Below are 26032 nucleotides of genomic sequence, written 5' to 3' on the forward strand. Positions count from 1 at the left end.
ATTCAAAACCTTTGCTGATGATGTGACTGGCAACTCCAGTTGAGAAACCATCTGTACAGCAAGAACTGATCTGAAATAGGGAACGGCTAGCTGTATTTCAGAAAGCTCTGCTTCTCAGTGCTCTGGGTACAGGAACTCTACAAGACAGCTGAAGCTAATGGGATGAATGTGATCAGCTACACCCATGCAGCTCTTCCAAATTTCTTTCTTTTGTACTACGCAGTACACAGTGACTGCCTGGGTGGGGATGCAAAAACATTAAAGCAGTCAAATATGTATCGTGCCGACTGCGGACCACAAAAGCAGGCCGTTTCCTCATGCACAAACCAAAAGCAACTTCTGCCAGTTATTGAGTTCTACTGGTAGCCAACTCTTTTCAACAAAAGCATGGTTCTGTGTGCTGGAAGTTACTGGGTTTGGAGCCTGAAGAGTCTCAAGAAGGCTGAACTACAGATGCACACCTCGTACCTGGAAGGTGCTGTACTCCAGCAGGTCAGGCCAATTAACAGCAGCTTTTGCAAAATGGCATAATTGCACGGGAATTGCTAGGTTTCTTTTCCCTGTGTGCTAATGTGACTTTGCATGTACAGTTTTGCTTGCTTGCAGTCAATGGTGGATGCCTGAAGTTCTGCATTAGCATGTGGACCTATGATTTAGCAAAACCCCACTGAACCAGCTTTGCCCTTCTCCTGCATGCAAACATGAGGTAAACATTTTTTAGAGGCTGTGGCTATTGCTTGTGGTGCTCAGGAAAATGCAAAGCTTTCACTCAGCTTGCGCATGTGGCTTGCCAAAGAGCCAAGGCAGACCTGGGCAAAAGCGACGACCCAGTCAGAAAACGGGGAACATCACTGGTGCACATGTCCAGCCACCACTTTTGCTCTGGAGGTAAGGAACAGGAGGTGCTGTACTTAGTCTTTTTTTAACTATGTGCTCCTCTGCCAAGAAAGCAACAGCTCTGCTCAGCTGTCAGCCCTTCAACTCCACAGACTACCTGCTTTCAGAAGCCAAGTGCTGAGCTCCTTAAGCCTGGTCCTGGCCAACCTCTGCTAGCCCCTCTTGGTGCAAAGGGCCGAAGCTGGTGCCTCTCCCATACCTCTCTCCCAAAGGCATACAGCAGCTAACAACTCACCTCACTGCAGCTTACTGCTTCAACCAGAAGCATAAATGTGGTGTTACAAGAAGGCTTTGTGATTTAAGCATAGATGTGACTGTGCCTGCTCAGTAAGGAGATGAAAAGCCCGCAGTGAAAAAAGGCATAATAATCCTGCATGTTAATACACAGTGACTAACACCTTCCTGGTGACAATCTTCTTGTACTCGCTGCAGCAGAGGGATGTGTATAATGATCCTCCAGAGACACTATCTTGAAAATGCACAAAAGGCTCTGATCAGACACTGGCATCTTCTGATTAGCTTAGCAAGAGCACTAAAAGGGACATCAATTTTCTAGAAAGTGTATCCCAAAAAGCACTTGATCAAATGCTCGGCTCTATGGATGTGCTTAATCTCACTGTAGCTGAAGCAGTCCCCTAAACCAACATCTTGTTTATTCCTTCTGTGAAAAATAAAACAATGGAAAGGCCTCCACAACTAAAAATGTAGAACTGAACAGTCAACAGCATAGGAAAATTCTGAGGAGGGCCTGAATTCCTGCAGCTTTTGGCTCAGCTGTGAAACAAACTGAAGTGCTGACTCTGGCAAACAAGGGGATGAAAGAAATAGAAAATAAATAACCACAGTGGATGAAGCTGCTAACATCACAAGAATAGCACAGATTAGTAACAACAGATTAGTAACACAAATTGTGTATACCTTTTGATGGTTGTACCCTGATGTTTTAGAATTTTTATTTTATTCTAGTGGTCCTGAGGAAGACCTACTCAAAGGAACCAGCACAATACCTTGGCAGATTCATAGATCTTAATTCCAAAAATGAGAGTGACTACTAATACACAGAATGACTTATTTGCAAAGCAATACTCTCCATCACACGACAGCTCCTTCTGTAACCGCAGATAGCACTACCTAAAAATCAAAACCCATTTTAGCTTTCATCAAACAGTAGTAGATACACCTCGATGATTCTGGCACATTGCAGTCAATCCATCTGCTTCTCTGCATCAGGCAGACCGCAGAAAACAGAATTTTCCCATTTGCCTCTCAGCCTCGTTGCCTGCTCCCCACCAACACTTGCAGCTCCTTCCCCCGCTTCCCTGGCTGTGGCTGACGGTGGGACCTGCAGCAGATGGCCAATGGAGCTGGGCTGCTGTTTCCTACATGCTTGGTATTTGCAATCCAACCTCAGCACCTCCTGCCTGGCTCTGCAAGAATACAAAACTAAAGATGCAGCAGTTCTGTACGATGAGCCAAAGCCACTTTTAAAGCTCATTTCAGATACGTGTTTTAACAGGTACTTCTGAAAATATGAACTTGCAAGTGTACAAGCTGAGTAAGAAGAGCAAAAAATAATTCAGGGAATCCCAAATGATTTGTATTTTTACCACCTTTCACCATGTCCATTATAACTTCATCATTTTGCGGAAGAGCCCACGCACAGTACTGACTGAGCTGCCTCTTAACACAACTGGGGAAATGGCCGGTTTCCTCAGTCCAATTCAAGCTTTCAGGCTGTTGTGCTTGTACAGGATAACCTGAAGGTTTCTGTGGTCTAAACCACTTCCAGCATGCACAGACAAAAGAAATAATGTCACCCTGCCTCTGTACTCCCACCCATCCGAGGCAACGCTAACCATAACTTTGCTTCTGCTCTCTATGTTTCTGTGCATTACAAATAAGAACATCGTTCAGAGATCTCTCCCCAATTTATTTCACTCCAAAGAAGGAGACAGATGGTGGAAGACAGAGGGTTTTATAGTAAGAGGGGTTGGATTTTTCTTCCTCTTCATTTGCTCCCTACGTTGTCTCTTATCCTCGGGGACCTGGAGTTTCTTTTGATAGCACTGTACTGCCTAATAAACACACATACAAGCACAGTCACAAGTATACATCTATCATCAAAGAGCCCTTCTTGTCTCCACTCCCCACAAAGTTGATTAATGATTACGTGTTTAACACATACATTATACATGGGAGGGGGAGACGAAGAGGGTAAATCCAAGCCCCTGTATACATTTACATATATTTACATACTCACATAAAGAAAGCAGAGGAAAGCAAAAGAGGGCCATTCCCATCGGGACAAAAATCCATTTTGACAAGGATAACTCCTAATTCCTCTTTTAGGGTACAGAAATAAAAATGAAGGCTGTACCTGGCCCATGGAAGGAAGCAGAGAATGAAGAAGCCATCTTTGGTTCCTGACATGAACCGACAATCACATCACTTTCAGCTTGTCAGTGGGATCTAATAGTTTATGAGAAAGGAAAGGGGCTCCAGTTTTCGAAGTTCTCTTAGTGCTATTCTTTCTTGCAATTAAAATTGCAGTTAAGCAGGTAATACATTAGATAATCAGGTCAATTAAACAAGTCCTTGATGTAGAAAGAAAAAAAAAAATAAATCACTCAATAGCCAAAGATACTGGCATGTTTCATGGACTGCAATCCTGCGGGACAACAGATCAAGTACAACCTGCCCTGACCCTGAGATGCAGGCAAACGAGACGTGGTGTGGAAGGAAACAATATGGCAAACTTCCTTTTCCATCCTCCCAGGCTGAGCCAATCCACGGACCTGGATAACTGCCCATGCACAATGAAGCAGCCTGAAGGCTGCTTTAATCACGCTGACTGCCAGTGGTGTCGAGCATTGTTCCAGCAGCTGGGGGACCAGCGCCATGGTGAAGGACTCCCCTGACACAGTCCCTTCTGGCAGCTGGGACAAAGCTGGCACTGGAACTGCTATTGTGGCTCTCTGCTCTCCAAAGCATCCTCGTGCAGAGTTAATCTTCCAGCCTCCTGCTCTGCTGGCTTTCAGACATCTTTGCAAGGTTCAGATTGAACGCTGCTCCATTTGCAGTCTGCTGTAGGATGCCAGTGGCAAACAATTGCATTTGGCACTACTCTGTGCTGAATCCACACCAGCCCTCTGCACACACTGACCCACCAGCCACAGTTGTGGCACAGCGCTGGCCAGGACAAGGCTCAGAGCAGAGGCTGCCAACACAATGGTTAAAGTCAACAGCGTAAAGCCCAACGGCAGCCAGAGGGGTGGCATGGCTACACTGGGGCAGCAACATGAATTGTTTGAGAAGAAAACCTTACGCACACGGTACTGCTCACAGTGCTGAGGCTGTAGGAGGAGCATGGCCACAGAGATCCCATACCTGCAAGGCACACATCAGGAACTCTTTTTTCCCCCTTCCCTTTGTCTCATGACCTTTTGACTCTGAGTCACGCTGGCTGACCTTACGACTTCACACTTTCCCTCTCCATAAAGAACAAGGCCCAACTTAAAGAAAAGCCACATTCTTCCACTTGATCTTTCTTCCACCACAAGATTTTCTTTAGCAGTAAAAGTGGAGAAGATTTGCCTTGGATTTTTCACGTAGGAAAATCCAGACTTCCTCAGAAGTGGCAGCAAAGAGGGTCCACTTACACTGAGACAAGCAGCAGCAGTGCCTCCTGCTCTGCACCCTGCCCTGTGCACAGACCGGGCAGCTGCAGCAGACTTTGCCACGCTGTGAACTGAAGCAGATATGGACCACTGCCACGAACACATCCTACCATCAATCTGCAGCAGCCATTGCAAAGCATTAAGTTAATCTGCACTGAGATGAAGCAGTCCAGGGTGGAATCAGTGCCATGATGCATGGTGGCACATCCTTCTGCATGTGAGGTCATCAGCCTGCAGCACCCTGCAGCACCATGCCTCCTGGGCATGGCTTTATCACTGCTTCAGCTAACTGTGGGCACGCTCTTTTTCCACTGGTACTGCATTGTGATGGATATTTCAGGCCTACCTCAGCTACAGCTGGAAGATCTCGCTGTAACTCTAAGGTAATCCATGAGCACAGATGGGGTGTTTGACCCACGAGCAATGGAAGCACCTGCTCATGCCCTGCATATACTGACTTAACGGAAAGGATTACAGCATTCAAACCTTCTGCTAAGCACGCTCTGGCTGAATGTGCTGGCTGCTTTGTGGGCTTGTACATGTCCAGGAGTTTTGAGAGTGACATAATGAGATCTGCTTTGATCTTTACTACTTCTGGATTTCAAGTTCTTTTCTTTCCAAGCTGATAAAATGAGCAAGACAGTGGCTCTGGAGACTGCTCAGCAACATGTGCTGAGGCCTCAAGACTCTGCCATCTGAGTAATGCCTCTGCTCAAGCCTGTGCCAGCAGAAAAGTGACTCAATGTGCAGGCTCTGGGGACTTGGGTTGAAGAAACCGACACACCACGTATACAGAAAGCTGTGATCACTCCTATTTTTCAAAGCAGGGAGATACTGCAGAGCAAAACCAGGAAAGCCAACGTGAGATCCTGGTAAAGGCAAGCACAAAAAGGCATGGAAGGGAATGAAGATGCAGGGAAAGCACAATGGCATGCTACAACTGAGATGTTCTAGAGGCTGAGCAAGACTTAATGTTTTCAGAATCCATGAGAGTACAACACGGCTGAGTCTCCAAGCTTCCCCAGCACAGAAGTGACTCAAACTTTGATATTTCGGCTTTGAAACTCTTGTTTCAACATGAATTTCTCTGCATCTACAAAAACAATGAAAAAGCTCCATAGCCACGTCTCAAAAAACCCCTTCTGCAGCAGAGAATCTATTCCCCCATGCACTGAAATCCTGGTCCGCTGCTCAGGCTTTCAGGTATAATGCAAATCATAGAGAAAAAACACTCTCAAAATAACAGTCCTGAAAAACGTTACCCTTGGTACCACGGACACCCCTGTAATAACCTCCACTGCAAATTGAAAACGTTACCATCGCCCCGAGAAGCGCTGGAAATATTTAGTGCTATCGATGTGGGTTTAGTTTCATTAGTAGTCCAGACATGCGGTAATGAAGAACCCATTCAATTCCCTATCTCTGTGAGAGGTACACTTCCCGAGCTCATGGAGAGCACACACAGAGCTGTTATCTCTGACAGGGATGGACACATGTGTGCATGTCCCAGATTTAAAAACGGCACTGCAGCGAGTGCAGCTCCCGCGTCACTCAACTGCATTGCTTAGAATTTTACATTTTAATTTTTTTGATGTCTGGGGAGATTAAAATGAGAACTGGCAGCATGTGCAAGGGATACTGCACTTTGAATGCGTTATCTACAGCGATTCAGGCTTCCCGGAGCTCCAGCTGAAGCGGGTTTTCCACGATGGAAGAAACTACATTACATCGCTCCCTAGGAAGTGAAACAAAACAATAAAGGATGGTTAATCTCTTCTCTAATTCCGCTCGGTGGGACAGCTCCTTCAGCAAGCAGCGCCTGGCTGTATCTACCTGGGAGGGGGTCATTTCACTTCGGCTTCCTCTTCTGCTTCCCTCCGTCCCTGGGAGCGCTCTGTCTCCCCGCTGCATCTTTCAATGGCTTTATCAGAGCTCGCACCAACTCAAGCGTGAAAAGTAGCTCTAGGCCCAGCGGGGAGAGGTGGGGGAGTGCGTGTCTGTGCGTGGCGCGGGGGGAGACAGGGGAAGACGAGGGAGGAAATGTTATTCTGTCCTTTGTCTTTTCAACAATTTCTTTTTAATGCAACTTGCAGAGCAGCATATAATTAGGGGTCTTGCAGAGCAGGCTTAAACTCAGGAGTAACCCTTCTAACGACCTCAGCAACGGATAATCAGGTACGCGGCTGTGGGGCTCAGCACGCCTCCCCACCCGCCGCGCCGCTCGGCCTCGTAATTAGAAGCCTCCACACTCCGCTGCATAAAGGCAGATTGCAAGGACAGCGTGAAGCCCTTGTTTGAAGCTGGGGGCACAAAGATTGCAGTGCCTGTGATGGATGGAGACAAAGACTTCGGTGCTGGAACGCTTCCAGCAGCCTCGCAATACTCACAGCATTTCTGACGGACATTTTTGGGATTTCTTACAGCAACGAGGGCTGTTCTGCTGCACCCCCTCCGGATTCCTTCACAGCTCCTCAGCAAGGGCTGCGGTGTCCCCACGCACAGGCACAAGGCCCCAGTGATGGTCTTCCCATCAGAGAGCATGTGCCGTTCCTTTTTCCCCACATTCCTGATGAGAAAGAATGCCTTTGCACTTGGACAAAGAGTGGTGGGGACACGGGGCTCAGCTCCCTAAAACAATCCCGAAGCCGGGGGACTTTTCAGCTCACTGCACTCACACTGATCTGACACGGCGGCAGCAAGAGTCAGGCTGAACTTGTAGCCAGTATTAGCATGATTCCCCTGAACCCTCAAGCACAAATTTAAAAAAATACCCTATTTAAGAAGGCATCGTAACCCCTTCTCTCTTTGCTGATGAGAACTTGCCTTTCTTCAACTATCTATATAACTTTAAGTACATGAATATTGACACTGAAGTATATCCCAGCTGCAGGGGAGAGAGCAGAAAGAAGAATGAAGGATGGGATTTTTGGGGAAGAAAAAGCCAAGAGAGCAAGGGGAAGCCAGCTTGTGTAACACAGTCCCTCACAAAGCAGGTGATGGCTTCTGTTCCACTCCCGTTCCACTCCCTTATTTTCACCTCCTGGCTGCTGCTGGGGCTTGCTTGTCAGTACCTCCATGCCTGACCCCTTCCCGTCCCACCTTGGCCTTGCAGCAAAGCAAGGAGCAGAAAACCAAACAGCTCAGGCAACCTGCACAGAGCAACAGCAGACTGAAAAGAAAGCAGCAAAGGCAAAAGGGCTTGAATAATAAGGAGGAAGAAAAACCGGTGGAGCCTTTCAGAGGCTGTCAATCTCCAGACAGACAAGCTTCTGTGGAAAGAGCAGAGGAGGCAGGCTGAGGGATGAGCGGCTCCCTTACGGCAACAACCCCTGTGTCACTTCTCTCCTCTCCTAACACCGGGTTAGCAGGGACTGTAAGAGCACAGAACATAGGAGATACCCACAGCAGAAATCAGGACAGCCCGCCAAGGATGGCTGCCCTGAACTCAAGTTATCTGAGAACTCTTAAAACCTAGGAAGATCATTAAGAAGCTAATAAGAACCACCAGTGTAAGGAGTGTAACCTGGACTCACTAATGTGCCTCATTCTGAATAATGAAAGGGCAGAAGTATTCAGACACTGAGTCACTGCAGCCAAAACCACTGTCACAAAAGATGCTGTGATCCACGCTCTGTCTCCCACCTCAGCCTCTCCTTAGGTACTACTGCTGCCGCACGAGAGCATTCCCCACCATGTCCCATTCTGCCTTTCTTTTGTTCTCCCCACTGCTCGAAAGCACCATGATTTCAAACACCACCCTTCAGAAAAAGATTACAGCACGCTGTGTACAGCCCAGCCTCAGAATCCCCACCAGCTCTGCACAGAGCCCCTCAGAACTACATGGCCACACCTCTGTCTGTGGGAGGTGGGATACAACTGCTCCAAGGGAGCAAAGCAGCCCTATGTGGTGGGGCCTCACAAACACAAGGCAGCTCCAGACATCCCCCATTCACCAGGGCTCTTTACACCAGAGCTCCTCTCCAAATCACCAGGCCGCTTGTTTGCAGAGAACAGGACCACAGCCGGTGCCCAGCATGACATTTTCCCAATGCTGTGGCACAGTGGGAGGCTTCCCACAAAATCTGGGGTTATCTCCCTCCTTCTTTCAGTGCTTTTCAGAGGTGATGAAAATAATCAATGCTTATTATGCAGAAGCTTTGTTACACTGCTGCTCCTTCCTGCTGCACCTACCCAAGGCCATGTCATCACTACAGAACAGAGAGGCAGGAACAATGCTTTCACACAGGTAACTCAGCGCTAGTTCTCATGACAAACCTGAGGACACACCACACAGGTTGTCCCAATTTGCTGGTCTGTACCAGCCTGAACTCTGCAGCCCTGCCTCACTCTGCCAGCCGCATGCAGGGGAAGAACTGCTTATACCCCGACTCCGGTATGATTTCACAAGCCTTCAAATCTACTTTCGTGTTGGCTGCGTGATGTATTTCAGCACAAAGGAGCACGGCTTCATCGCACAGCAGAGCTGGTCCACTTCTGCTGCAAGACATGTATTTACCTGAACAAAATCTTTTCACCAGATCTTTTTGGGAAACACGCTGAATACAAATTTGGGGAACTATAAAGAAGGAAGTTGCAGAGAACTTCTGAATGTTCATGAGCTGATCCAGATCTGTGACATTCAGAAACAACGCCAAATAAAACCACCTTCCCTTCTTTCAACTTCCCATGCGCGCACTTGCTGCAAATAGTTTCCACAAACTACTTCATACATCTTGAATTGACCTCTGCCAGCATCTTTCTTCCAGCCCAATTAACTCCCCGCAGCTCCCCCCCAGAGGACACGTGCTGAATCCCATTAAGGCAGCAAGAGCACAGCCCGTGTCTCCACGGCAGCAGGAAGGCTCCAGAGAGCCATGACCCCTCATGCTTGTGGCTGCCCAGTCCCTCCAGACTGACCTCCCTTCTCTGCTGGCAGCGAAGGGATGGGGACAGAAGCTGGCACGGCACCGGGAGGCGCTGGGGAGCTGTGTGGGGTCGGACAGGGAGGGGACCAGCAAGGAAGCTGAAAATTTGAGGGCTCTGCCATGGAAGTCGTGCTACTGTTGACTCCGTCACTGTGATTAACTCCTTGACATCCTCCTCCCGTGACAAGTGGGGGAGGACAGGCTGAATGCGGCGATCCATTTGTCAGGGAATTGCCTCCTTCCCTTCCCAGCCTCACTCCCACCCATGATCTTTATGGCTCTGCTCCACGTTATGGACGGTTCGCAGCCAGATGCGGATTTGACAGCTGACATTTTCTCTATGAAAAATTCTGTTTGGGGGCATCCCAAGCTCCTTTGCCAGACCTGGTGGTAATAACATTTGCAAGCTTAAGCCCACCCCATGGGCTCTGTATGAGGAAAAGAAATCCTCTCCTCCCCAGCCTCTCATTCAAATGACAGTAATTAAAGAATCTCATCACTCTAGACCTGGAGAGGGAGGGGACTTTCATGGTAATTGGAGACATTACATGAAGCCACACTGTGCTTATTATAAAAAAAAAAAAAAAAAAAAAAAAAAAGAAGGGGAAAAGAAAGGAAAAACCACACACAAATAACACACCCCCTTCCTCCCAGCCAGGCTGGCATTTCCTGAATACACTGCCTTTTTTTGAGGCACATTTTTAATACTGCAGACTATTGGAAGGGCTCCTGCAGCCCGATTAAGTGTAATGCAGCGTTAAGAAAAATAGGAGAGAGGGGGGAAGCCCTCAGAAAAGCAATCGAAGAGAAAAATCTATCCCTGGTGCTTTGGCTCAGTTAGAGCCAGGAGCTCTCCTCCAAACACATCCCACTTCCCAGCCATTTGCTCTGCCGGACACTCTGGGGACCCCAGCACAGCAAACTACAATTCCTAGTAAATATATCCCAGGGACACAATTAGTTTTTCAGCTGGGGGCATGATAAATTGGTCATGCATAATTCAAGGCTGGAGCAGGCTAGCGCACAAACTGCTCGGTGGCAGCTCCCTGGCAGAATGCAGATGGGCTGCCGGGCGCTCCCGTGGCCATCTATGTGCACAGCAACCCCCGCTGGAGCCTTTCCTTCTTGTCAACGGACATTTCACCAGCCAAATGCCTTCGGGGATTGAAGGTGCTTCATCATCATTTCAAGCCTGCTTCAGTGCTCCAATCCCTTTCCATGGATGTAGTTCCAACCACACACTTGCAATGGCGAGACGCGTAATTTCGGGTCTGCTGATGGTCTGTGAGGTGGATACAAAGCCTACCTGGAGGAACAGCCTGAAGCTCTCTGGGCTTTCTTTAGTACTTATATAAATAAAGTTAGCCGCTCAGAGTCATTCCTTAGGAGAACAAGAAGAGCTGCTGCTCACCAGAAGTCAGTCTTGTCAGGAATGAAAGGAAACCTCAAAGGAAACTGTGTGAGTGCTTCAAAATGCTGTGCTCAAATCGCAGTTTCTCAGTGCACGCTCTGTAGCCTTCCAGCCGATGAGGGATACCCTGCTGGTGTGCTGGAAGAAGCCACTAGAAATATTTTTGCTATTAGTTTGACTGCAAGAGAAATGAGTATTCACAGCCTCAGATGCAGCCTTAGGACGATGGCCGGCAGCTCTCCCCCAGCAGCCGCAGTCCCAGCAGCCCACACAGCGCTCACATCTCCTTGCAGGATGTGCTCAGCTCTTCAGGAACCAAATAAGCATTCTAACACTAGTCTGTGGGAAATATTCCTAGGAAGTAAGTTGTACTGGATCATTTCCAATGTCAGGAAAGAAGCTGCTGCAGAGAGGGGTATTAATAAGGAAAAATTTGTTTCCTTTTGGCAGCGTATCTGTAGATACAGGAGCCCTGTAATTTCATGGCAGTCTCATGTACCCAAATAGGAGACTTTGGTTTTTGCCTAGTAGCTAGTGAGAACAATCCAGGCTTCTCTGTTTTAATAGGAATATATATATATATATATATCTTTTTTTGCCTCCTTGAGCATGACTGTCTTTGTTGGATAGAGCTGGGTTTCCCTAGAGTGGAAACAAAAATCCCAGTAGAGATATATAGGGTACAAATCCAGGGAGCATCAATGTTAGCCTTTGGGAACATCCTCATCACCTTCAAGTGGCACTATTCTGCCAATACTTAAGCAGTACTGACTGTCATCACATCCAGAGAAGTAAACCTAACTGGTCTCAGCATGATAACACTGTCATCTGAACAATTCCTCACACTGCCCCTTGGTGTACCAGGCAGAGCTTTCACAAAACCCCCACGTATGGCCCTCTTCCATCCTCCTTTGTGCCCTTTGTGCTTTGGTCACTTCCAGGGAAGGTTTTTAATATGATGCTAATTTGTTTCACTTAACTTTCTTAAAAAAAAGCAAACAAAAAAGCACTTTGTTCATGTATTGTTTAAAGGTGTGACTACGAGCACAGCTGGGATACCAAAGCAGACACACAACCAGGGGCACTGCAGGGCACCAAAAGATGGTCAGAAAAAAAGTCAAAAGGGGAATCAGATCAAGAAAACAGTGAATGGTCACAAGTTAGAGTCACAAGTCTGAACTTCCCAAGGAACATTTCAAGGTGTGAAGTGAAACACAGAGAAACCACAACCATAACCACGAATCACCAGCACCAGGAAACACGTCAAGAACGCTTCACACACTGTCTGCTAAAGACAAAATGGGCATGTCCCTCTCCATGCAGGAGGAAAGGATGCAAAAACCTACTGTGGACTTGGGGCACAGCCTGAAGGGCCATCTGGGCAGGGGCTGGGAGCACCCAGCAGGCACAGCACAGGGACCCTGCAGCACACGGCTTCCCATGAATCCCACCGCACTTCCACATCCCAGTAACACCACGCAGCTGCCGCTGGTCAGATAAAACCCCACTCATATTCACACAGCTCATCTCCACAGCACCACCAGTGGAGCCTTCCGGGCATTTATAGAGCTCAGAAATTACAACCGTGGTTCAGTCAAAAATACAGAAAAGCCTTGGTGGTTCCACAAGGCCAACCATCCCTGGTGTGGGCAGAACTAGTGACCGCCTCCTGAGTTTTCACTGGAAAAAAGGACCAGAAGCACATGAGATACAACACAGCCATGTGCTTTGTTTGGCCTTCATGAAAAAAGCAGAGCGAAATAGAAACTTCCCCACTAGAATATTAACAGTAACAAATTTTTAAAAATTATTAACAAACACTAACCTCAGATCATTAGCCATTCTGGCAATGGGCCAGAGAAAATTTATAGCCGACGTGCAACATCAGCTTTCATCCAGAAATGCTAATTTCAGTAAAATGAATAGTGTGTGGGCTTTTCAAACTGCTTTGCATTTGGCTCCTCACAGCCCTGTTTAAAGCCTGGGAACCGGCCATATAGTTAAACTGCACAGATGTTCAACAATCTGTACTTGTGTTAATTACCCTAATGTGAGCAGAAACTCAACAGATCCCTGCTAATGAAGGAGAAAGTTTTCCAGTGTGACTACCGTATGTTTCATTGTCACTGTATTACCAAGCTTCTCCCCCTCCTTCCTCCGCCCCCCAGCTCCTATTCTCTCCATCTCCTTTGCATTCACATCACCCTCCTACCTCAGCATGCATGAATTGGACCAACTAATGACTGTGTATTCGCAACATGGCAGACACCATTAGGCTGATCGGAGGTGCGGCTGCTGAATTTTAACAGGCAATTTTAAACAAGGTAAGAAAAACAGATTCATCATGTTCCCGATTCTCCCATCCCCACCCATCTGCCATACTCCTGCCCTTGCCACAGCTAAAAAACACTGGCGAAGTGCAAATACAACCCCCCCCCCCAATAAAACACAGGAGTGCACAAAGCAATGCAAATAGATGTTGCTGGGTGATTGCCGGGGATGGAGCCAGGAGCACAGGCTGAGCAGATAGCACGGGGCACCACGGGCACAGTTCCGGCCAAAATGTGCCATGGGCAACCTGCTGCTGCTCCTTGGAGCAGGAAGGGCTGCCCACGGCTGCGAGCACAGCGCACTGCATTCAGCTGCATGCAGGAGCTATGATGGGATTTCTCGAGGGCACGCTATGAAAGAGCAAGGAAACGCTCAAGTGATCAGCGCTGCCAGTAGCAATGAACCAACACTGCTTCTCAGCTTAACCCAGCATTAAAACACACTCGACCTCTGCAGAACTGCTTCTCCCACTGAGGATCTCGCCTTCTCCTCCCGCACCTCTGCAGAGCTCCGGTGCCGATCACACCTCCAGCTGCTGCTCCCCAGCCAGCTGTGTGCTGCTCAGTGCAGCCTGCTCTCACCGTGAGCCCCAGGTGACCTCTGGTTGATACCGGCCCGGCTGAAGCACAGTGCACATCTCCCCATTGCCACCGCTCCACAGCCAGGCCAGCCCTCACCAGCACACTGCATGACAATGGCCCCCGTGGGAACAAACACGCTTGCCATGCTCGACTGGCAGATTCCCCCCCCTGCAGAAGAGGGGGAAAAGGCCAACTTTGCTCATTTATTGCCATTATCCTGCTAGCTCAAGCTCCTTTGTGCCCGCAGGCTCGCAGAGCAGCAGCAGAAGGCTGCAGCACGCTGCGGGGCGCCATCTTGCCGCCTCTCAGGACAGGCCGCTGGCTGCCCCTCCTCGCCCGCAGTCCATCAGCTTTTCCTCACAAACCTCGCTCTTCGCAGCGTGGGGGGGTTTGGCGTCACCCACAAAGGACTGGAAATTATTTAGAGAGCTCTTGGCTCTTTTCTCCTACCTCTCCATCGTTAGTACTGGAAGCAACACAGCTGTCTAATGGCAACTTCAGGCACCCATGGGCCAGCGAAGCAACGTTTTCCACACTTAAATAACACTGAGCTGATTTAATTACTGCACTTAATACTAACAAAAGATGTCTCAATTTAATCTTCAAACGGCCCTCCAAGGTCAAAACACAGCTGGCTGGATAACAAGATGGCCTAGGCCAGCAAACAAGTAGGTCCAATTTGTTCAAGAGCTGAATCCACTCCGCGGTATGAAAGGCCAAGGAACACTTGTGTGTCAAGCGAATCAAAGAAAGCTGTGCTCCTTCTCCCCCTCCCTTCCTGCCAACTTTTGTTATGCAGAAAAATAATAGAAAGGCAGCTGATTCATGGGTAAAGAAATGCAACACGATAAAAGAACAAATGATGTTTGGGAGAGAAAGAAAAGAAGTAAGAACTAAGATTTAACAGGTTTTGTTTTTATAATCCTTCGAGATGATTAAGAATGAATGAATCAGATTAAAATCACATGGGGACAAAGGAAGGTCTCTAACTCTTTTGTTTTTCTTTCCATACTGGACAGAAGAGACAGCTCATTAAGGAAAGCCCTCAAGACACAGCTACAGTGAGGAACAACCAAGCATTTTTGTAAAGTGTCTGTAAGCTGTGTTTGGGCAAGAAAAAGTAGGGGAAAATTAACCATTTACTTTTAACATTTTCTAATTGTCCATACTGAGCTGTTACTGTTACTTTTTCCCAATTATTCTGAAAAACTTCTCTCTTTTCAGCAGCTTTCAGTGCACATTCCCACAGACACCATGGTTGGGTCTCTCCAGACACCTTCAAGGAATTTTTAAGTTTTTGCACATTCCATTACAGCTACACACAGAAAAGTTAAAGCCAATCTTCCAGCCACTGCAACATTTCTGCAATTCCCTGAGCAACAGAGAAGCCTCAGTTAATGTTTGTGTTGTACAGAGGACGTAGCTCTCCAAATTCCCCTTCCAACTACCGATAGTAACGAGGGGCACACAGCCCACATTTTGATCTCAGTTCTACTGGTATTAATTACAAACAAGTTGACTAGAAAACAGTTTACTGAGCTTTGTGGTCTTATTTTGGATTGACAACAGTCTGTGAGATATTACTGCTGAAAGGTTCCTCTGCAATAAATTTTTCTGAACTTTTTCTCTTGATGGAGAGCTGTAATTAGGTAACTCATGTGTTCCAATTTTCCTTGGAGCCTGTGCATGCCCTGGATCACGTTTTTTTGGGATTACAATGCCTTTTTCTTCTCTCCCTCAACATATACAGAGCTCACTCCAGGTTTCACAATACTAGTTGCCAAAAGTAGTTCTTAAACAACAGATGATGTCACTAGCCAGTGCACCATGAATTTGGAAGACAGCACAAAGGGGAATTCGCTACAACTCTATGGCCTGTCCTCTCTTCTCTCTGGGTTAGGACATGACAGAGGAAGAAGGCATGGCATTTAAAATGATCAGGCAATTTGGTGGTTTGCTCCAATCCTCTAGAAGGCATGAGGCATTTAATAGACAACCAAGGAGCCACTTAAGTAAAAGGGACTTTGAGAGGCCACTTGGCACAGTCTCCTGCTCAAACAGAGTTCACTTCTATGCTCCAGCAGATTAAGCTGAATCTGCACCCCAACACTGATCTCATTACCTCACTGTTCACTTAAGTACCTTCTTCTCCTAGTAACTTGACTTCAACACCTGGTTTTGCAAGTGGTGAAGCACACATTGCTTCAGCTTATAATGCAACCTCCGTACTGCTCAGAGAACACTTCCCCTGTGCTTCAAACTAGCTGGGCTCAGAAATCTGAATGGCAACAGGGAATAGAATTTTCCATCTTTTTATCCAAAAGGTTTCATTTAAATGGGGCTGAACTTCAGGTTAAAACCACTTTCCCAACCAATTTCAGTTCTAGACCACTAACAAGAACTCTCGAGGAGGCACTCGCTGCTCAATTTCAAGCAAGTGACTGTTTCCAGATTGCCTGGTTAAGTTACAAAGACAGGGAACCAAGAGCAATTCTCCTAACCAGAATACACAAGCACAACCAGCTAGAAAACTTCCTCCTGCTTAGACTGAAAGTGGGCTCTGCTTTATGACCAGCACTACACACGCAGCTCCGAGTGCAGAATCCTGACCTACAGACTTCTTCAGGGCCAGAACGTTCAAACTTACTCAGACAATCATACACCACTATTTCAAAGGCACACCTTCGCATGAGATTCCCAAGGGCCTTTGGAGTTTTGACTTAAATGCCTGGATTATTTTTACAATTCCAGTTATGGGTTCTTTGTTCACAGGGAGTTAAGCAACACAAAGAACGTAGCATGAGAACAAAGGGCATATTACCATGCATGATTTCTCTTAAAAAAAAAAATAAAAAAATCTTTCTTTTCATTAAGTTACAGATCCAATTTCAGTCTTTATTATCACTTTGCCATGAGAGAAAGTGGTTCTTAATTCTAATAAAGGAAGGGAGCGTCATATTTCAACAAGAGCTAAAATGCTTCCTGCAATACAGGAGGTGGAAAGCTCTTTTGCTCGCAGCTACTGCAGGCCAGACTCAGAGAACGAAAGGGAAATAATCCTTCCACACTGAGTAAATAAATCTCTCCTAGGACATACCTAATGGTGGGCAGTAGCCCAAAGGCACCTTGTCTGATGAGATCACTGCTGCCCCCTCCACTCGAAGGGAAATTAAGAGAATGCTCTGCCAAACACATATTAACGTTTCACTTATCACCTAACCTGGGGTCCAAGTGAGTAAGAATACTGCTGCAGCCTATGGAGCACCACTGGACTAATAAAAACCTTTCTACCATGTTAACCAAGCTGGATAAACAGCCACAGCCACTGTGTCAGAAACTTCCACTGAGATTTCTAAGTCATTTTCACCCTGAAATCTACTTGACCCTTAAAAAGGAGCCTGCAGTACATTTAATGAGGCAGTCATACAAAACTTGACTGTATCCCATTCTCTGAGAAAGACAAGCGTAACCCAGCCCACCAAACAAAATAGGCACTGCCCAGTCACACAGGCTAGTGCAATAGTGTTTCTCTAAAGAAACAACATTAGAGACCGGGTGTTCACATTTCATGTTACTGTATGCATTTTGAAATGGAAATTCTGATTGTGCTTGGTCAGCTGAAGCTTCCAACCTATTCTGGTTAAAAAGGCCTTATGGAAATTCTTTTTTTCCTGAAGATGACCAATAGCCCTATTATTTTACAGCCTTTTCCATTAGGTCCTGTTTATACTAGCACTGGAGCCGTATGAGCAAAATCCATCTTCAAAACATAGTTCTCACTGGCAAGAACTAAACATAGTTTTGTGAAATTATTTTTAATACCGTTCCATCTCTGCCCATTCTAGCGAAGGAAATGAAATTAGATGCAACCTGAGTACCAGGAGTGTGGTTTAAACATGGTCCACGGGGCAAGCAACACAAAGAGGGAATGCAACATGCATGGAACAAGCCCTCTGCTGATGCCCACTACACTCCTGGCTCATACAAGTTCCTTTGGTCACAAAACCAACACGCTCCTTTCAGCTATGTGCGGTCTCCTCCTACTCCTCAACTTCAGCAAGTACAGAAAGAATAAAGCAAATGCAGAGTTTCATAAAAGACCTACAAGGCTCACAAATGACGTGTTCACCCAACAACCAGGGATACGTGCAGTGCCAATATTCCCATTTCCCTGTTGGAAAACCTCGTGTACAGGCAGGCAGGTGCCTTGCACAGCAAGGTTGTGGCACAGGAGCACACAGGACGAGGCTCCAGCCCAGGGACAGGCTGCTCGGGCATTTTCGAGATCTTCAGCAGTGTTAAGAGGGATTATACGCCACTCATTGCATGCATTATTCATTGTTATTCTTTCTATACTCCAGCTCTCAGTACAAGGAATAAAGTGACTCCAGGAACCTCTGAACCATGCACGGAAGACATTTCTACTGAAATATCACTAACCAGAAAATCAGCAAGACACTGCTGGACAAATCTCAAGCCAGATCCAAAGTGAGAAATGCAGAATGCAAAAGAGCAGAATCAACTAGTGTTCCTCTGCTCCAGTCTTCTCGCGTACAATTCCTAGCCACAGGATTTAGCTGTGATGAACGGAGCTGTGAGATACAGAAGCCAGATACGGTGTGTGCTTATGATTCCTTGCAGGTAGCAGAGCACAGAACCCCTGCCCTTCCCTCTGCCTAGGCCATTCATCTTGCCCAAGTGATGGAAAGCACCGTTCCCAGCGGGTGGTCCTGCTCTCGCAGCCCTTAATGCCTAATTGTCACAAATCAACTCCAACCTCGATGCTCGGGCTGCTGCTGCCCATCCCCCCCTTCCAGCCCATTCTCTTCAAACCGACGGCAGCTCAGGATCCTCTCACGTTACCCAATCAATCTTTGGACACAGCACCTCGAAAAAACAAAGAGGCAGCAGCGATGCGAGTGCGGCCAGAGCGACATCAGGCGCAGCAGCCGAAGAGCCGCCAGCCCGGCGTGCCTGCGCGCACGCGTGCACACACACATGCCTCCTATTTTATTTTTTTGTTCAACTGGAATTAATCAGGAACGATAAACACTGTTTGTCTCCTGAAAGCAGCGGTGGGGGGATGAAATATGCCTCTTAAGCTTATCAGCCTCGATGCCACCGAGGAGAAAGCTGGCTGCTAAGCCCGGGGATAATGGGCTGTCCTTTCAGGAAGGTATCAGAGGTCTCAGGAGAGGGAGGCAGCACAATGGTGTGACCTTCAGCTAATAAAGCCCACCCTAGAGTCCAAAGAAGCTTGGGGAATATTGACAAAAGTTCATATTTACAACAGCCTGGACTCTTTCCAGATACCATTACCAGTTTAGAGAGCTGCAGCCTCTGTACATACGCTCACAGAGGCTTTTATTCTGCCTCCTCCTTTCTTTCTTTGTTCCCATGCTGGCAAAAAAAAAAAAAAAAAAAAAAAAAGTAGTTGGAAAATGGCAATTCTTCTGCTAACAAGGCCCCACCAGTACCTTTTTTAATGAAGAGAGTTATTTAAAATTTCAATTTCAACCTCGGCGTTATCCTTTACTTGAAGGAGATTCAAGGCCTCTTGCAAGGATTCTCAGTGCGTCATCATGCTCATCAGGAAGAAAGCATATGTGTTTTTGTGGAAAATCTGCTGATGTATTTATAATTCTTTAAACAAAAAGGCAGCCAACATATTGTAAAATGAGAAGGTTTTTTTCTTTCTTATTTTTTTTTCAATAGGCACTGGCAATCAATGCAGTCCCCGTCAGAAATGCTGAACTGAAGCTGTTTTCAGGCAGAAACTGATCCCCCCTGGTCTGCACTGTGGTTAGCAAATGGAGTCTTAGCCCAGAACTGGGGAGCATAGGCATGACTGGAATACAAATAATAAATAATATTTTAAAAACTATTCATACAGTAAGAAAAGCCAATTCCAAAACATAAAAATTGTTTGAAGCAAAAGTTTCATTTTTCTGCCTCCTAAAGTAGTTCCAAAACAAACATAAAAAGTAAAGGTTCTGAGGAAATATGGAAATTTGTTTTCAAGGGTAACTTCAATGAAATCAACATTAAAACTCAAAACATTTAATGGAAATGGCATATTCAGTGACAGAACTGTTTTGAACACAGTGGATCCAGCCATGCCAGTCTGCCATTTCCATTCACCTGCCCGTGCCTCAGCTCTGCCATCCCAAAAGCCATCTTGCTGGGGCTCCAAAGGGATCCGACAATTGGAAGAAGTTAGGACTTCCCCCACAAAGCTTCTTCTAAGAGGTGCCCCCATATCCTGGTGGTCTCATTTACCACACTGCAATTTCAGCAGTTGCTTTCCAGCACAAAACCCATTTCCAACCACAGCTATGGGGGTACGTCAGTAGGCAGGCCCACAAGCAGCTTTCCAAGCTCTTCATTTCAGCCCAAGCATGCATTTTATCCCTTCTCTTCATCTTATTCAGGCATATTAACAATCAAGAGAGCTCAGGTGATTGATTACAGCCTGCCTGAATTCCAAGTAGTCAAATTAGACACTAATGTTGTGCTTAATTAATGCTTTCACACAAACAAGGTCATTGGTTGCATCAGGACTAATAGGAGATGACACACGCTGGGACTGCGGGGCCCAGAGGACTGGCAATGAGATGGAAAGTCCAGCCTACGGCCACTTACCGCAAACCCAAACTTGATCCCACGGACACCCCACGCCTCACCTGACCATCACAGCCACGTGCCAGCGCTCACAGCTCCGCCCCAGTGCTGCCCAGCTGTGAGCCTCTGGCCGTCCCAGCACACTGCCATGCTCCATCCAGTCTGCCTTTGAGTCTGACTCACAACCAACTCAATGCTTGGTCTTTTTTTTGAGTCAACAGATGCAGTAATTTAGGGCTTGAAACAGCTACAAACTAAGACTTTGTATCAGCTGAGACCACCCCCTGTCCCTGCCAACTCCTTCTTGCTGACATGGGATGCTCACACCAAATGCCTCCTGAGCCTGCCTAAAATACAGCACAGCCTTACCATAAAGCCCTTTGTTCAGACACCCTCACTATAAAGCTGCAAAACCTTGGCTTCCAAGTACATTAAATCCTTATAAACCTGCCTTCATCTTAACCGCGCAGTATTTCACCACACAAAGCGCTTCTTCCGAGGGAGAGCACTTTAATGAGGAAAAGGGCAAAATATATAAACCAAACCTCATTACTGCATAATTTTTAGGAGACAAGCACGCTGTTATAAAAATGAAGCCATGGCAATTGCATTTCACAGGGCTTGATGATTTAGTATTTTTAAAGAGCCACTGCTACTTTCAGCCACGGGTGCTGTTTTGTTGAGAATTCAACAGGAAGCGACCAGAATTACAGGCCCACTGTTTGCTGTGTATTTTATACTCTGCAAACTGTTGCAAATGGCAGATTCGGATCTGCTGCAAGCTCACAGAACTACTGTGCGTCAGACAGCAAGAGGCTGACTACAAGTCAGCTCAGGCTTTCATCTTTAAAACCCCTGCCTTCTTACAGGCTTCTGCTTTAAACGTGATGATGTGGCACGGACATGGTAAATTACTCAAATCAGAGCCAATTCATACTGAAATGAGCAGCAATGTCAAAGAAAATAACAAAAAAATACAAGAAAAATCCTCAGTACAGTCATAGAAATAGATGTAACGCCGCTTAATGCCAGCTGTCAGATAAGCCAGGGTAATAACAAGCACATCAAAGGGGCTGCAACTGGTTTCAAACAATTAACAGACCAGATATTTTAAAAATTGAAACTCAGTCACTTTCTACAAAGTGCCAAATGGAACAGAACTCCCAGCCAAGCAGAAAACCTTGATTGGAAAAAAAGCACTCCCCTCGAGAACAAACCATCTATCTTCCTATGGAGCATCCTGACTTACACTGCTCTGGAACACTTTTAAACTTAATCTAATCAAGAAGCCATTACTGATTACAGTTCTTCCGTATCAGTATTCCAGCTGTGACTTCTGAAACGAAAGCTCAGCAATGGTTAGGTATTTACCACAACTGGTAGAGAAAATAGTGGGAAAACATGAGCGCAAAGGTCACCAAAGAGACAACATACCTGAACCCCCCCACCAACAACCCCCAGCCCTTTCCCACACAGCCCCACCCAAACCCAGCAGCAGCAGGGCAGTGCATTTCACAGCAGCTTTGACTCCAAGCACATGTAACACTGATTGATGGATACTGATAGTGAAGACACTGGTGGAAAATCAAACCCGACAAAGCAACAAGATTGAGAGAGTTTCTTGTGTTTCTTGGCATTACCTTAGAAAATTATGTAAGAAGGGTCAGAATTTCAGCAAACAATCATTTTAGCTACTGACACGGATCTGGATCAACAGCAGTGCAAGAACTGGCATGCAACTGATGCCTATATCCTTGTTAGGTTAAGTCTTCCCTCTTGCTCCTTGTAGCTTTTAACGAATGAGATGTTGGAGTGAATGGTGCTTGCCTTCCCCAGTTAACAGAAGGTCCAACACTACATGGTTATGGGGATGGAACAGCACTTCTAACTAAGTTCTCAGAGAGGAAATCTCAGGAGAACATTACACACCAACACTTTTCCAAACACAGAATCAAAAACCTTGCTGTTGGGTCCTGTTCCTCAGATACCTCCACTATTTCCATTTCTACTGATGAGACTCTTCTTTCCAAGCTTAAAATGAAAGGACAACAGATTCCTCCCCACCATCACCTCTTCCTCACAAATCACAGCAGACTTTTCCAGCTCTTATCAACTCTGCCACAGAAGACAGCAGACTGGGCAAATCTGAATGGGTATGACAGCACACCCCCACCACAGGAGGGCTGGCACTACGCTAACCCAGCCTAGCACATGCCTTCCCTTAGCTCAGCTTTAATACTCTTCTGCTTAGCTGTGCAATTAAGGACGAAGACAACTGCAAGCAAGTGCACATGCTGCTGGTTCTGTTGGACAATCTGCTCAGCTCCTCCCCGAATAACAGAGGATTTGGGGTGCTAGAAATGAGAAGCCTTATCACAAATGCAGAATGAGACCCTGAGTTCACAGGTTAGCTGATGTGGAACTGTTAACAGTGAATTGGCTCGGAGACAGCAAAAGGAAAAAAAAAATAATAAAAAAAAATACGGGTAGACAGAGTGAGCGAGAGAGACAGAGACAGGAACCAATTCAGCTGCAAGAATCAAGCCAAGTCAGTCCCAAGTGCCCGTGTTGGAGAGACTTGATCTCATACCTTGCTTGTTATCAAGGCACTCCTGATACGAGTCAGCTCCAGTTCCGTTGAAGTCTACAGACAAAACAAAAAGTTTCATTCATATCAAACATAAATATTAGGAACTTCTCAAATGGCAGCCTTGCTGGAGCAGTATGCTACGTGCAAACAGCGCTAGTTCTTTAGAAGGCCATGCTGGTTCACTGACATAAAATGTGATTTGTTATGAGCAAGGGGCAATGAGCTGACACCAAGCCAACATGGGAACTGCATTTGGTCCTCAGCAGGAGGTACTGGGACCTGCCTCCAACCCTGCCCAGCTGCCACAGCACTGAGGGCGCTGGGGAGGGGATCCAAGCTGCAGCTGTGCTGAGCCACCTTGCAGCGTGCATGAAAGATGCAGTATCTGCACCTGAATCTGTTATTAAGAGTGCTCACCGCATGCCCTATGGAACCACTGGTTGAAACCAACAGCAGAAACCAAAGGATCCCAACCTACTGGCTGGAATACACCTCCCTGTGTCTCACGATGTCACACTCCCTTTTGGCTTTCAGCTGCTACACCATATTAAAGAAAACTGAAAATACAAGAGCAAACTTTCCAAACATTACTCTCCTATGGAAGCAGTGCAGTTACAACTAGGGCTGTGTGTGACGCTGGTCTGTGCCAGGAAAACGGGGGAGCAGCCAAGACTCCTGCACTAGTGGGTGCTCCACAAAGAAACCCGACTGTCCCACAGCCAGCTTCCAACTGCTGCACTCACAGAGCGGCACCTCGCAACCAGCGCCCATGTCACCTAACAAACCCCTTCATCTTCACTACAGGTCCCACTGGATTGCATTGGCTGCCCGTAGAAATGGTCTGAACTGTGGGATGGCAGAACCAGGTTACAGCACGGCTTGTTCCTCAGAAGCAAACCAAAGGATGTTCCGGCACGGCTTATCCTCCTGCCTTACAATCCAGTTCAACCGCAAGAAAAAGTTCTGATGGCCCCTGAGGAAGAATATTAAACACGCCTATAAACTCCGCACCAATGAATGCTCATTCAGTGGCTTTCATGCACCTTACATCCTGGGCTGAGCGTGCAGAACAAAGCCGAAGCTGCACAGTAGGTGCTCGTACACAAAGGGCCCACACAAAGTGAGCATTCTGTCCATCTCAACGGTGAGAACGCTACATCAGTCCAGGCACAAAGCAGGGGGTCCCAACCCACCCAGGTGGTTCCTCAAGGCACCAATGGCCCGGGGCTGCCCCATCCCCCTCCTGCAATACAGCTCCTTATTCCACAAGGCAACCCCGACCGACCTGCAATAAAGATGGGGACAGACAAGGCGTTCATCCAGGCTGCTGCCTCAGGCGCACTGCCAAGAGGATCAGCACCGTGCCAATGGGTTCATTTCTTTCTGAAGATTCTCTCCAGGGCCATAAGATTAGAAACACCGTTCCCAGAGGCACGCTGCAGCCAGCAGCTCCCTCCCAGCTCCTTGAAGACAAGGAACGAGCCGGCCCTGCACGCAGCAGCTCACTGCCATCTCCTGTGCACGGTGAACACACTCCTGCACCATCGGCCCTTCCCCTTCGCTCAGCCAACCGCTGGCGATGGCTGCCTGCACGCACAAAGAGATCCCAATCGAGTTCACAGGCTTCACGTTCAGCAATAGCATTTAATGAAGAAAACAGCAAAAATTAAAGTTGCCCCACCATTTCTGTTGTGTAAATCCCAGATAATAGATCTTCTCCCTAATCCTAATGAGGCCTTCCTATTAAAATCTTTATTAGCTTTCAGCTCTGCAGATTGCCCAAAGGCTCATCAGTTTCCCTATCTCTCAGTACCAAGATCTGCTTTAACTTTTACAAATAGCTCTAAGATATTTCTCAGCTTATCAGCATTGCCAAGCAGCCTGTCTTATCATTACTACTGCAGATAAAATAAATGAGCTCAGGATGATATGAATAATGGCATTTTCTGTAGGCTGGTTTCCCATTACGTTTTCAACAGATTGTAGATTTAAACTTCGGCACAAAAGAAAAAAAAAAACACAGAAATGCAGCGGAGGGGGAAGGGCAGCATTCTCCCTTTCCGTTTACCTGCCCAGTCCTGGAGCACAGGCTGCATTTTAGGCACACCTGATGCCAGCCCATAATTAATGTTGAAAGGGAGCAGAAACACCTCCGTCATGCTTTCTCCAAAGACCAGAAGCACAGTTACTTCTGGGATGTTTTTTCAGCTGCATTTGTTGCAGAGAGGCAAAATTGCACACTGCCTAATGAAGCCATCTTCATTAGCCTGCTCCTTCCCCGAGCAGCCTAGGAATACCACTCAGATTGGGAATTGAAATCATGGAAAGCAAGAGAACTGCTGTGAATTACCAGCCGGGGCTGCGGGGCGTCCTGGCGGAGCAGCGAGGCGGTGCGTGCGGCCAGCAGGGAGGTCACGTCCTGGCAACCATTTTCTGCCTGCTCCCTGCAGCAGTCCCTACAGGGTTAAAAGCTTTTCCATTCCCCAAATTCCTAGCCCTGTCACTGTATCAAGGTTATCTATTATTGGCAGTGACAGGTGAAAATTAATCTCCTAATTATTTCTTGCTGCGTAATCTGCACTGAAGAAGTAACATAAAAGGATTACAGTACACCCTCTACGGAAGGCTTTGCTAGAGAGCCAATCATCCGGGGAGATACAAGGTATGTGCTAAAGAGATATTTATGAAGGATTTCCAACCATTTTGAAGGCAGGCTATGCTGTGGCTTACACCCCGCAGCTCTGGAGCACGGATTTTAATAGCGTACACATTTTTTACTCTTGATTATTCCACAGAAAGAAAAAAAAAAAACGACTTAATGCCATTATGTCCCTGATTTTCCTGTGGTACAGCAGCAACTGCAGTTACGGCATCCATCCGTGTACAGACGTCTTCCCCCCAGAGCCACGACAGCAACAACTCACCCGCCTGCTTTAACTAGAGATTAAGAGTGCTGTGATTACCTCCAGGGCAATGTAACCGTAACATTCTTCTGCAAG

General features: G+C 46.8%; 1 protein-coding gene across 22 annotated transcripts in view; it reads right to left on the reverse strand.

The window, feature by feature from the left end:
- FBRSL1 (fibrosin like 1) overlaps positions 1–26032 on the reverse strand; it is a 422126-nt gene that overhangs the window by 63058 nt on the left and 333036 nt on the right. For 17 of the 22 annotated variants that reach the window (XM_085238396.1, XM_085238401.1, XM_085238379.1 and 14 more), the window contains one exon: positions 23034–23087. The exons of the other annotated variants lie outside the window; for them this stretch is intronic. In XM_085238396.1, the coding sequence (XP_085094522.1) occupies positions 23034–23087 (54 nt within the window). The remainder of the gene's footprint in view (positions 1–23033; positions 23088–26032) is intronic. 22 annotated transcript variants of the gene reach the window in all.

Source organism: Meleagris gallopavo, chromosome 17 (genome assembly GCF_905368555.1).
Source record: "Meleagris gallopavo chromosome 17, MGAL_WU_HG_1.1, whole genome shotgun sequence".
Lineage (NCBI taxonomy): Eukaryota > Metazoa > Chordata > Aves > Galliformes > Phasianidae > Meleagris > Meleagris gallopavo.